At 39.2% G+C, this 12678-nt stretch overlaps 2 protein-coding genes and 1 long non-coding RNA gene across 5 annotated transcripts in view; all 3 read left to right on the plus strand.

The window, feature by feature from the left end:
• Positions 1 to 5253, plus strand: part of LOC146472709 (DENN domain-containing protein 5B-like) — a 38321-nt gene extending 33068 nt beyond the window's left edge. Inside the window, exons 24-28 of one of the 3 annotated variants that reach the window (XR_014866564.1) lie at positions 232 to 298; positions 1453 to 1589; positions 2408 to 2436; positions 2889 to 3310; positions 3550 to 5250. Coding sequence is in view for 2 of the 3 variants with exons in the window: in XM_085119422.1 (XP_084975548.1) it covers positions 232 to 298; positions 1453 to 1589; positions 2408 to 2436; positions 2889 to 3069 (414 nt within the window). In the remaining variant the exon portion in view is untranslated. Of the gene's footprint in view, positions 1 to 231; positions 299 to 1452; positions 1590 to 2407; positions 2437 to 2888 lie in introns of all 3 variants that reach the window. The other 2 variants (XM_085119422.1, XM_085119421.1) reach the window with 2 other exon arrangements.
• Positions 1 to 12678, plus strand: part of LOC146472701 (uncharacterized) — a 296231-nt gene that overhangs the window by 126127 nt on the left and 157426 nt on the right. The window lies entirely within an intron of this gene.
• LOC146472711 (uncharacterized) overlaps positions 7418 to 12678 on the plus strand; it is a gene marked incomplete at its 5' end in the record, with an annotated part of 60189 nt that continues 54928 nt past the window's right edge. The window contains one exon of the mRNA XM_085119201.1: positions 7418 to 7444. Coding sequence (XP_084975327.1) covers positions 7418 to 7444 — 27 coding nt within the window. The remainder of the gene's footprint in view (positions 7445 to 12678) is intronic.

A 12678-nucleotide genomic window follows, 5' to 3' on the forward strand; every position in this document is an offset into this window, starting at 1 on the left:
TTTTCATTTAACATCGCTTTATGTTAACCGTTTAGTCTCCATTATTTCCAAGATTAGACGTGTAATACCCCGTCTCCGGGCGTCTCTTTCTGTGAAACTCACTTTTCTTCACAATTCTTAGTATTTATAGCAAATCTCCTCCCCCCACCCTGCCCCACAAATGATGCTTATTGATATGAACTAAGAAACTGTGTTTTCCTTTATTTATTTATTTTTCAATTTTTCCTGTAGGTATTTCAGTGTGGGTTCAGATCATCTCGACTTTTTCGCAACAACTTTTTCATCTGGGACATCTTAGGTGAGTAGCACATCCGCTCCGCACCATTTGCCAGCGCATCACACTCGCCCTCTTAACCCTTTAAGCCCTACAGTGATTATCATCAAATTTCTCCTTGTAATATCAGTGCTTATTCAATCCCTGAGGTCATGAGAATTAAGGATATGATCACCCGAGGTAAATTTCTCAATATTTTAATATCTTCTCCCCAGTACTTTTATAAGAAAATTATGGGACAAGATAGAAGAATTTGTTCTTTGATATTAGGGGTTAAAGGGTTAAATGCCTGGGCCCAGTTTCTCGAGGCATGGTTAGCGCTGACCCGGGTTAAATACCATAACAACTTATAGGTTTTAATACCTCTTAACCAATGGTTAGCGCTAACCATGCTTCGAGCAACTCGGCCCTGTTGTGTACGCTAACGTGTAACCGCATATGCTCCATACTCTTTTTCTTCAAACACTTTTACCCCGATGAGAAGCAAATATTTCGTCTTCAGAGACTACGTTTCCTTCCCAGCTTTGCTATGCACTCTAAGACTGCAAGTAGTGACTTGCTTTCCGTTCAAATCACCCCATCGTTGCTTGATGCTTTGCGCGACCTATTGAGTTTGAGTACAAGAAAGAGATAGCTCTTAGTCACCGGAAACGAGGATTTGCAAAACTGTGTTTCACTTGAGAATAAGATTTGGCCTTTTGGTCCTTCTTTACCTAGTTCCTATGCCTCTCTCTTTCATCTCGGTCAACCGTTTCGGATCACGTGGTCCGACTTGGTTACGTCACCGAAACCAATTGACCTTGAGGACCTGGGAGAAAGCCGTAGAGGGACTAGGCAAGGTCCTTACTTCTACGGTAATCTTTTTTCACTGAGTTGACACCATTTTGTGTCTTAAAATGTGGCGAAGGGTTTGCGAGTATTACTGGTTCAGTTTCAGCGAACAGCGCGTTGGGCAAACGTTCACAAGTCAAATGCGAGTTTGCCCACAGAAAAACACGTTGAGAAAGTTGAGAAAGAATAGCGAGAATTGTTTGCGTACTCTTCATCTCGTATTTGCCAACACCATTCTAAAAAAACTTTATTAAATACTGAGGGAAAGGCAGTACAACAGTACGATACATGACCGTATAAAAGAATTCATGTTTTCCCGGCCTTCATGTCGCATTTTCTCCTTATAGAAAAAGGTCAGCAGTATCTATCATCTGTGGAGGAGGACTCGGACCAAGCTGAGCACATGAAAAGGGCGCGAAAGACATTCTGTACCGTAATAACTAGAATAAACAATGCATCACACACCATTGGAAAAGATGGCAAGGTTTGTTTATTTATTTATGATTTTATTTATTTTTGTAGAACATGAGAGATTATGACAGAATTGTGACAGTAAAGGCCTCTGTTTTGCTCATTATATCCTATTGTTTTGTCGTCGCCGTTACACATTGTAACACTGCCCAGATATTGCCTTGGTGCACTGAATATTCGTCGTCCGTGGTCAACCTGCGATATAGGTAATTTCGTGATTCGGGGAGAAAAATGGCAAAGTAAAGATCGTCCTTAGCTTTTCTGCAATAAAGCTGTGCTTTGCTATCAATGTGTTGAATAAATAATCTTGCGGAATATCGCCTGATTTTAGCTAACTTGGCCTACCGCCTCGTCGGCTAAGTATCGGGCGGTATTCTGGGCGATTACGCAGGGTAATTGTTGAATATACCGTCACTAGCTTATTAGGAAATCATGCGTTTTCAAAAAAAGAATTAGGAAAATCATACTTATTCACCTTCATTTTCTTCCGGGTAATTGGCGTTTTATCTTGTAGTTGTTTAGTTATTGAGTACTTTCATTTGATAAACCGGTGATTACGCGTGAGCAAAATCAAAAACAGCAAACGACCTGGAAAGTGGCAATTTGATTGCCGTTCAGCGAACAATCGTAAACTTGCGCGGCTTTTTTTGGTTTCGATGTGTAGCCCAAAAAAATTTTAGATATTTGTGTTTGGCCCCACTTGTTTGTTCCATAAAACGAATGATCCTTTTAACAAGTGCCGGATGAAACTCAGTGAACACTCGTGTCTTGTCTTATATCGACTTATCATGCGTACTAATTTTTAAATATTGCGTTTCTGTTTTTCTCTAGTTCCAATCCTTTGTGTGCCTGGGTGCGCGGTAAGTGTACTTTCTTTGCATACTGTACGCAGGCACCATGTAACATCTTGTACATCCTGAAAAAGCATTACTTCTTCGTCCCTCCTAAAGTAAAAACTTCACGGAATCATGCAAGGTTGTTTTCACCTTTGAATCTTTGAGTCCTTGAGTGTGTTCGTCCATTAAAGTAAAAGCTGTTGTGTATTTCTTTCTTGTGACACTGTACAACAAGATGCACAAGATACTTAGAAACTATTAAAGTTGCTTCTAACTTGTAAATCTGTCAATGAAATCCTAAAGTGTGGCCATTCTTGTGAAATCTCTTGAGCGGTATTTTCCTGCGGTGCATTTTTCTGTGCTGTGCGATGAAATCCCACAGTGTCACCGTTGGTGCTGCTTATTGTGCTTTACAAGGTTGTTCAAACTTAGTCTGTTATTACCAACACTTCATATGTGACCCTTCCCTCCCACAGAGACCACTTGCTTCACGACTGGTTTCAGCTCCTCTCCACGTGCCCTGCCACTACCAACATGTATGACACGCCTTCCTTCTTTCGGGACAGCGCTCTGATGCAGTTTTTGGTGGAGTTACTGCAAACCTTACTGGAATTCAACATCACATTGGAAGCGTCGCTTCTGAAAGGAATCTCGTAACAACCGAGCAATGCGGCAGTGCAACATTCGAGATTACAAACGATGAATTCCTCCATGGATCCAGTTCACACCATTGATGGAAATGGTCGGTGTTCTAGCGCCATTACAAAATGCCCTGAGTTCCGTATGCCACAGGAAATAGTTTCTCGCTAAAACTGTGCGGAAAGTGCAGTTTATGAGTGCTTGCAAAGAAAAAAAGAAAAAAAAAATAGGAAAACTTGGCATCCATGTGGTCATCTGGGCCCGGTTATTCGAAAGCCGATGAACGCTAATCCCCGATTAAAAATTAACCGACGTTTTCACCTCGCTTATTTTAAATGCTTTCAAGAGCTTATTTTAACAATAGTAAAGAAAAGTGTAAGTCAAAACTAAAAGATAAAAATCTTTTGGAAGAATCTTTATTCATTAGTCATTAAACTTGAATCAAAGTTTATATTAACCAGGATTAGCATAACCGGACTTTGAACAACTGGGCCCTAGGTGCAGATCCTTTACTTTCTGTCATGCGCGCAGTTTGGCGACCGGTAGTGTAGTTCTGGCTTTCTCAGAGTGTTCCAGTACTCGACTAGGCTACAAAGTAACAGAGAGTTACAAATGAACCCGTAATTCGTCATTCCCTACCCCACCCTTTCCTACAATGGGCCAAAAATGCAAAATGGTGAACGGTATTAGCCGGTAAGTTAAACCCAAGGACAAGTACAAATCATGGAATATTGTTTTATTTTTTATCAATGCCGGGAATTGAATGCTTTGAATTGTACAGCTTGTTATGTCAAAGAGGGGTGACTTAAACGTGAATATTTTTGAGAAATGGAGTTTTTGTACTGGATAACTGTCAGTAAAACAAACGGTGCATTTTAGTGTTTCCTCGCCTGTTCCGAGTGATAAGGATTTTGCGTACAATAGTTTATTTCATTGGTTCATCCACGTGTGTTTTTTCAGAAATAATTTATGGGTTTGCAAAACTGATTTGAGAAACATTTCAGACTTGAAAGCCTTGCCCTGTTTAATTTGCGTCTCCGTAGGTGTTACAGCATTTTTCGCTTTTTGATTCCCATAATGTCCTGCTGTGGTAGGTCTCGCAACTTTTTTAACTCACAGGAAATTTGTTTCTACTTCCACACTTTAAACACTCCATACCATGACTTTGGTAAGTTAATTTATTACTTAACAAACGTGTGTAATTCTATTTACCTTATTCTCGGACGGAAAGCGAGCAACCTCGAGGTGTCTGTAGATCAAGGTTACATGATTCATTATTTGTACATAACTGTGAAGAAAATGAGATTCCCCTTAAACTTCAATTCAGTTTTAATGTGTTCTTTAATAAGTGTCTCGCGGACACTCAATTGTTGTAATTTTACAGTTTCAAAATTTGCACAAATGATAAATTATTTAAAGAAATTGTCATTTTGGTAAGTACTTCAAAAGACGTTACAATAAAAAAAAGGTTATTTGTCCATTTTTGTCTTCTTGAATTTGCCTTCACTTGAAAACAAACGCTCTTCAGCGAACCTACACTGAAAGAGTAGACGTTTGAATGACTGAAGGAAAAGCCCGAGGAAAAGTCAATTACGGTGTTCATGTTAAACGTTTAACGCCAAATGTGCTATAACACCACCTCCTCACCTATCAAAGTTATTGACAGTACACGAGGAAAGGCCAAGTATACGCCACGTTTAGTATCGGGGACAATATAGTTTGCGTAACAGTCGTTTTGTTTCTAAGCAAGCGCTAGAAGCGAACAAAAGCTTCTGGGAATGTATCAGAATGACCCGTAATGGAATCGGAATGACACCGGGAGTAGCTGCAAAGGCCAAGTTTGGGCGGCGGAACCGCGAGGGAAAAACGCGATTTGAAATCCGTATTTTGTCGCGGCCTAGGCAGCTCCTGGCGCCTCCGCCACCAGAGCACAACCAGCTACACAGGCTACACTGGAACGAAGGAACGAGCCCTGTAAACACCGAGATGAAAACTGAGTGAATGGAAATGACACTTGAACAACTCGGAATTGCGTTTCATTCCGCGTCATTCTGGTACCATTCCTTGCGGTGCCGTCCTTGAACTTTGCGGAAACTCACGAAACGCGTTTTGTGATAGGCACAAAATGACATGCTGTTGTTTTAAGTGTCTAAAAGTGTTTTGTGCTCGGTCTGAGTAAAACGTTTCCTTGTCTGCTTTCGTTTTTTTTTTTTTTTGCCTTCTCTGGTTGTCTGTACTAAGAAGAAAAAAGTAAACGTTTCTTTTCCCTGAAATTTATTGTTCTGGTTGAAGAGAAACTGACTCGACTGTTGCGCTAAACTTTACCCGGCACTACTTAAAGTGTCCGGATTGCATTGCTTGAGACAAAGCTGCTGAATTGTTCAACTGACAAACATGTCTCATTTTCACCAAAAAGGCCAATGTAAATAGGTATTCTGAAATTTATACTTACTTGGGGAGGCTGAGGAAAAGGGCTTGTACGTTAAGAAAACCTCCCTTCGCAGGCATAATTCAAGCAACTTCACCTGGATTAACGCATGGCTGTGCTTGGAACCTTATTCTTGCAATTAAGTCTTGGGAGTAATTCGCATTTGTCTTAGTCCTGTTTAAAAAACTGATACTAGGCACAAGTAAATTAACTGAACTTAACAAATCCCCGTCCCACTTCCTCTGTCGATAAACAGTAAAACCAAGCTGCTGTGCTTGGTGACTGTTACTGGATATTTGCTGTCTGTTCTGATAGGGTTATCGTATTTCCGTCTGTTTGTCTTATGGTTGTCCATAGTCTGCTGGCTTTGGAGTAGCTTTTATATACTCGAAACGTACACAGTACCAATTTAATTTAGATCAGATTCATTTCAAAAATAACTTGCTGTCCGATGTTTCGTTGACGCTACTATCATTATCAAGGCAAAGTGACTGTTTCTTTGTGGTTTACGGATTATAAATGAGTGAAAACAATAAAATAGACATTTTGTTCCATTTTTTATTATGTATGTAACTTAGCGCGGAAGCCAAGGGAACATAGCTACAGACACGATGGATGTTTACCAGTCTCTGTTATGTAGATATTGGGTACAGTATATGTCCCCATACATAGCGTACCTAACGCAAGGCGCTGGAGGAGCCTAAGGAAGTCTGGGTAATGCGCGGAAAGAGAGCCCGAGGTTGTGTTTGTGTGATGTACCGTTCGTTTTGAGTTGCAGTGCTTTTTAGTTTTCTTTCACACATTCTTTATTTAACTCTTACTGCATTTCTTTTGTTGTTTTTCAACCACTTCTAGGACACCGACAGGTAAGTTTGGTTATCATCCACTTCTCTGCGCGAACAGCCATTTTGCAGTTTGATAAGGATCTTATTTCTTGCAACTGCTGTGGTTTGAGCGGTCGGTTTGAGCGCTGTTTTAGCATTAGTAAAGCTGTATATGTGAAAATTTACCTTTGATGTTAAATGCATTTTATTTTGAAGCAGAAGAACAAACTTTTTAATGCGTCGATGAACGTCGAACTGTGGCTGCACTTCGCTAAGCAGCGTCTCTGTCGGGAACCAAAGTTACATCAGATATGAAACAATTTTCACTTTGGATGATCAAGCCTCTAGATGTGGACACCGACAGTTTGGTTATCATCCATTTCTTTGCGCGAACAGCTTTGTGGACTGGATCAACCCTCTCGCTGTGGTAAGTGAAGTTTATTATCTGTATTGAATGTTCTTAACAAATCAAGGCGTGACAACATTTCCAGGTTCGTATAGAAATTTAATATCTGTGGTTTAGGGGAAACTTAAACAGTGCAAAGGCAACGTGAAAACCCGCATATAAGAACCTGCATTTTACCAAGTTAGCCTCAAAAGATTCTGACATAATTGGTGTTTACTGGGAAATTAGCTGGTTAGGTTCTAAACAGGTTTTTGTTGCTGGAAGAATATTGGTACTGTCTATTGTTTATTTACTTTGCCTGAGCCGTAAAATTGTTTTAGTATATTATTATTACTCAGGTGATTATCAGAGAAAAACAAGAACTGTCTGAAAAATATCGATTTTTGTTTGTTTGTTTCAAATTGTCATGCCTCAATGACCAGAGACGTGCGCGCAGTCTGCCGATCACATGCTCAATCGAAATCACATGTTCAATCGATTAACTGCACTTGCCTCAAGCAGTATTCTTTAATTTCCACTTCATTGAGACGAAACATTGGCTTCTGTGAATGAATGTTGGGTTTCTCCTACCCATTTACCAAAATAGATGGAGATGAACCAGGCTGTTTGGTGTAAAACTTGAACCGGGATCACAAGTGTTAGTGATAGCACTTTGTCGCACAATTTCTTGTTGACATGATGGCTTCGCTGGTTAACAGACGTTTGTAAATTGCCCTTGGAGATAAGCTGCTTCAGGTAGGAATAAAGTCCTTTATTGACTTCACAAAACCACAGGCAGCCCAAGTTTGCGTCACTAGAGAGCATGTGATAATTAATAACCAGTGAGACGATGACCTGTGAGTGGAAGCGGTATTGTGTTACAGACAGCCGTTGAGAAATTTGAACGCATTATAAGACTTTGTATGGGAAATAAAATACAGATGATTTTTACGCTAAAAAAATGCTAAATTTAACTTCCATTCAATAAAATGAATTAAACTTACTCACCTCTGGTGTATTCTTGTTTGTTTTGGGGTTTATTTTGCCGTTTCAGGCATTCTTTGAAATCACTGTCATTCCCTTCATAAGTCTTATGAGGGGAATGACAGTGATTTCAAAGAACGCTCGAAACGGTGAAATAGGCTACAAAATTTACAAGGATACACCAGAGGTGAGTCAGTTTTATTCATTTTATTGAATGAAAGTTAAATTTAGCGTTTTTTTAGCGTAAAATCGTCGGTATTCTATTTCCCATACTAAGTCTTATAATGCGTTCAAATTTCTCAACGGCTGTCTGTAACCCAATACCGCTTGCACTCACAGGTCATCGTCCCACTAGTTATTAATTATCACACGCTCTCTAGTGACGCAAACTTGGGCTGCCTGTGACTAAACAAGTACAGGGTTGTCGCAGATGAAAATTTGTTATTGTGAGGTGGTGACTTTAGATGGTGGTCGAGAGCTGCTCGAACCAACAACAAACTAGTTTACAGATTATAAAAACTGTCGTCTTCTCTCCTTACTGAAACATAAAACTTAGAGAGACATTTATTCATCTTGTTTACTTCCATGCTTTCAAATTCTGTCTTAAATTCGTTTTGTTTGTGAAATCATTCTTTTCAATAAAGAAAATCACATGCGAATTTAACTTAATTTGTTGTCTTCCTTTTAAGCCATCGACGACAACATGCAATTTACGAGGGTTTTTTAACTACAATGAGCAAAATTTTCATATCTTGCCTTCGAAAAGTGTCACATTGGACTTAGCTTCATCTTTAGTGCCTTTTGGAACTGCATTTTCTTTCATCCTAATTACTTCTTCCTTAGAAACATCAACAAATCGCTAAGTGGCCATTTTGAAAATTAGTGCTTGGACGAGGTGATTGCAGCAGGATATGATGCAATCCTTGACCAATCAGATCAACAGAATCTCTATAGTCACCTGAGTAATTATACTAAATAAAATTACGCATATAATCATGTCTAAACGACTCCAATCTAAACAAATACAAAGAAAGTTTTACAACAAAATTGTAAAATGTAGTTAATGGAATGTGATGCCTTTCGCTCTATGGGGCATCACTTGTATTGTATTCTTTGTCTAGGCATTATCTTATCTATAGTTCTTTTTTAAGGCTGGTTTCCATATGATTGCAGACGATCGCAGACAATCGCAAAAAAGGCCGTTTCCATATAATTGCAACAATCGCAGAGCTGAATGAGCCATACGTTTGGTCAGTAGAAATGTCAAATAAACACGCGTGTAGGCTAAAGAGCAAACAACAAGGAAATTTTGCTGGAAGCAAGCTTACTTCTTCTGTTTGTCATGAAGCGAAGTCGTCGTCAGCTCCAAAACCGTCGAAAACATCGGTTTTGGATTCGATAATAACCATACGCAGTTCTTATGTTACGAAACTTGGCCTTCCCTTCCCCGGCTGATAAATTAAACTTCTGCCCGAGTTTGTCCCAACAGTTGGCATTTTTGTTCTCTTTAAAATCTTTGCTGTTGTGATGGTAAACGCATTCATAAAGTGCAACTTCCTCCATAAATTCCTTGTCACTAATGTTAAAATCTCAGCCATGATTACAACAAAATGAGTGTTGCTATGGAGACCGTTCCTACAATCAAACAGACAAGCGTTGAATCATGGGAGAGAGCTCAAAATGTTGTGGGATGTGTTTTAATCATGGATCGCAAACTTTGGTTTCCATATGATTGCACAATCGCAATTGATCGCAGGGGATCGCAGACGATCGCAGACCTTACTGCAATCTTCTGCTCTGCGATCATACGGAAACCAGCCTTTAGTATGTTGCAATTCTGTCTGGATACAAGTTATTTCATCCTTTCTAAATGCTTCAATCATCTAAATACCCCATTCACGTCTTGTTTATTATGAAGGGCTCCTGGTCAAGACGCCCTCAAGACAAAACGGCACACTCAGGCATTGAACACTGTCTAGGTATAAAATGCTGCTCACATTTCTTGTTCAATTGTTTCCTCGCTGTTAACCCTTTAACCCCTAACATCAAAGAACAAATTCTCCTATCTTGTCCCTATACATATCTTATAAAAGTACTGGGGAGAAGTTATTAAAATATCAAGAAAATTCACTTTGGTGATCATATCCTTAATTCTCATGACATCAGGGGTTGAATAAGCATTGACATTACAAGGAGAAATTTGATGCTGATCACTGTAAGGGCTTAAAGGGTTAATCTGTGTAAATTTTTTGACGTGCCATTTTTCGACATGCCATGTAATCAGGCCTGAGTCTTTTTAAATGTAAGCACAACTGATTTATTTATGGTTAAACTAGACTCTGGGCAATGAAGGTGGGTTTATTTTAGGGCTGCAATGATACATACATTTTCTTAGGATACGGTACATATCTCAACACAAGTGCCACGATACGATACATCATTACATACAACTGACAAGTGACGTAATCTTACTAAACTGCTTTGGAATCTTTAATTTCCATTGATAACAAATTAACAATTAACAAATGGTTAAAAATAACACAAGAATATAACTGGAACCACAACTGGAAAATGAGAAGTGTCAACTTGACACAGACTTTTTCTAAAGCTGTTCACATGAAGGAAAATTCAAACTTCAACTAATATAACCACATTTAACTTCTCAATTAAATGTCAAATTGTCAGTAGAATGATTGGAACTAAGGTTGGAAAATGAGAAATATGTCTACTTGACACAGACTTGCTAAAGCTGTGCACATGTAGGAAAATTCAAAACTGCAAGTTCTTCTTAAGGAAAATCAAAATGTTCACATTCTCAGGGCTAAGGCATGCCCTCTGAGCATTAACAATGTCCCCAGCGGTTGAGAAAATTCTTTCACTTGGTACCGAAGTTCCAAGGATAGCCAGAACACACTTTGCAAACAATGCTAAGTGGGGTACTTAAGCTCATTGGACTTCCCCCAATCTAAAGGGTAACTTTATGGAGCAATGCATGGCTCAGCTTTGAATCTACACAGCTCTTCTTCAATTTGGTTGCTGGATTGAGCACCCTGACCCTGGTACAACAGAGGTAATAAATACATCACCAAAAAGTTCTGACATGGCAGTCTTCTTTCGTGGAGAGGAGTCAGGGGCTTTTAACTGCTCTGGTTTGTCTTGAACAGAAAATTCAGCTGATTCAAGAAACTGTGGTAAGCTAGGCAATACAGGCAGGCTAGGCAGCGGATGAAGGCTTTCAGTTACTACAGGAGGGTTTGTCTCACTTCTCTCAACAGACTCATTGACAACTGGTTCAGCCGTGACCTATGAATGGTTGTATGTATGAATAAAAAATCCTCCTTTCATAATTTGTCATTTGGTGATTTGAGAGGTGCTTGAATAAATAATAATAAAATATATTCTTCATTACAAGGATATTGGAATTATGGAATTTATGGTATAAATATGGTGTACCTGAAGTAGATGGGTGTCAACAGCTTTTCTAAGGTTCTTAATATTCACTGCTAGGTCAGCAAACACATGGGTTCGCTCTTCACTACTGATGAAGGGTAGAGAGTGGCACCTTGGATCAATTTATTGCTGTGGCCATGAAGAGGAAAATTCGGAGCTCGGGATCCTCATACCTGGGCAGCAAATCACTATCAATAGCCTTCTTGACATCTTTTATAAGTACACAATCATCTGGGTCTGGAGATGTAGCTTTCAAGATGGTGTCGTTAGAGGTAAAATCAGAGACACAGTTGGATTGGTTGCATCACACAAAACAGTAGCAATTGTTTTTAGTGGCTGCAGGGTTTCAATAGCCTTTTCAACGTTGTTTACATCTTCTTCTGATAAAGTGTACACATCCTTTATGTCTTTTCTCAATTCTTTTGTCATAAGGGTGGCCATAACAGCAGGTTCCAGTAGCGCAAATCTTTGCACCATATCATATGTGCTATTCCATCTTGTACTCACATCTATGATGAGTTTCTTTGGTCCTTCAATTTTTGACAAAGCAAGCTTCTCTTTTAAGACATCAGAGGCTTTGGGACTTCGATGAAAGTACGACACTACTCTTCTCATACGGCCAACCAACTGATTCAGTTTAGGGACCTCTAAACCATGTTTTGTTGCTAAATTGATTGTGTGCGCAAAACATCCTATATGGGGCTCAGCCCACTTAGTTTTACACCCAGTGTTATATTGCTTGCATTGTCAGTCAACACAATTCACACCATGTTGATGTTTTGTGTTCTGTGTCATTGAGGGCTTCCCCTAAGGCCTCTCCTGTGTGTGAGCATGGCAAGGTTGTAGTCTTCAACACTTTATTTTCAAGCTTCCACTCTTGGGAAATGTAATGGACAGTTGTAGTGATGGATGATTCAGTTGCTCTGGACGTCCAGCCATCAGTATTTATTATTTATTTAGAAGGCAAAACAATGTCATTAATCTTAAATGGTCAAACGAATGCCACAGCAAAAGCTTAGCTTATCATCAAATTAAAGTGTGAGCTAAGTAATACAAGGGCATTAGCTAATACATAATTAATAACATTACAAACCTGGCTCTCTATAAATTGGACATATGTACACACGTTCTTCATATCCCTGCCTTGCTTCCTCTGATTCGCCCACACACTCACCATGGTACCAATCACCACACTGATCGCAACAGATCATAAACCTGTATGAAATAAGAAGCAATGATTTGGTAAGGAATTATGACCATACTTAGAGGATGAAAAGAATAGACCTTTGCTCTTGACCATACCCCATTTCGCGTTTCTTGCAAAGACAGAAAACTGGTTTCATATCTTCTTCTTCGGGACACTCTTTGACATGCTGCTGATCAGCTTTTGAGGCATAATCTGGCAAAATAACGAAGCAAATCACATAGTATGTGAACAAAAGACCATATTCTGGTTTGTAAATATAGAAATTGGCCACTAATTATGTATAAAAAATATATATATTTATTTAAATGTGAATGTTAAAATTACCTTGACATAGAGGATGGGGGCAATT

Source organism: Pavona decussata, unplaced genomic scaffold, assembly GCF_977016875.1.
Source record: "Pavona decussata unplaced genomic scaffold, jaPavDecu1.1 SCAFFOLD_98, whole genome shotgun sequence".
NCBI classification, from domain to species: domain Eukaryota; kingdom Metazoa; phylum Cnidaria; class Anthozoa; order Scleractinia; family Agariciidae; genus Pavona; species Pavona decussata.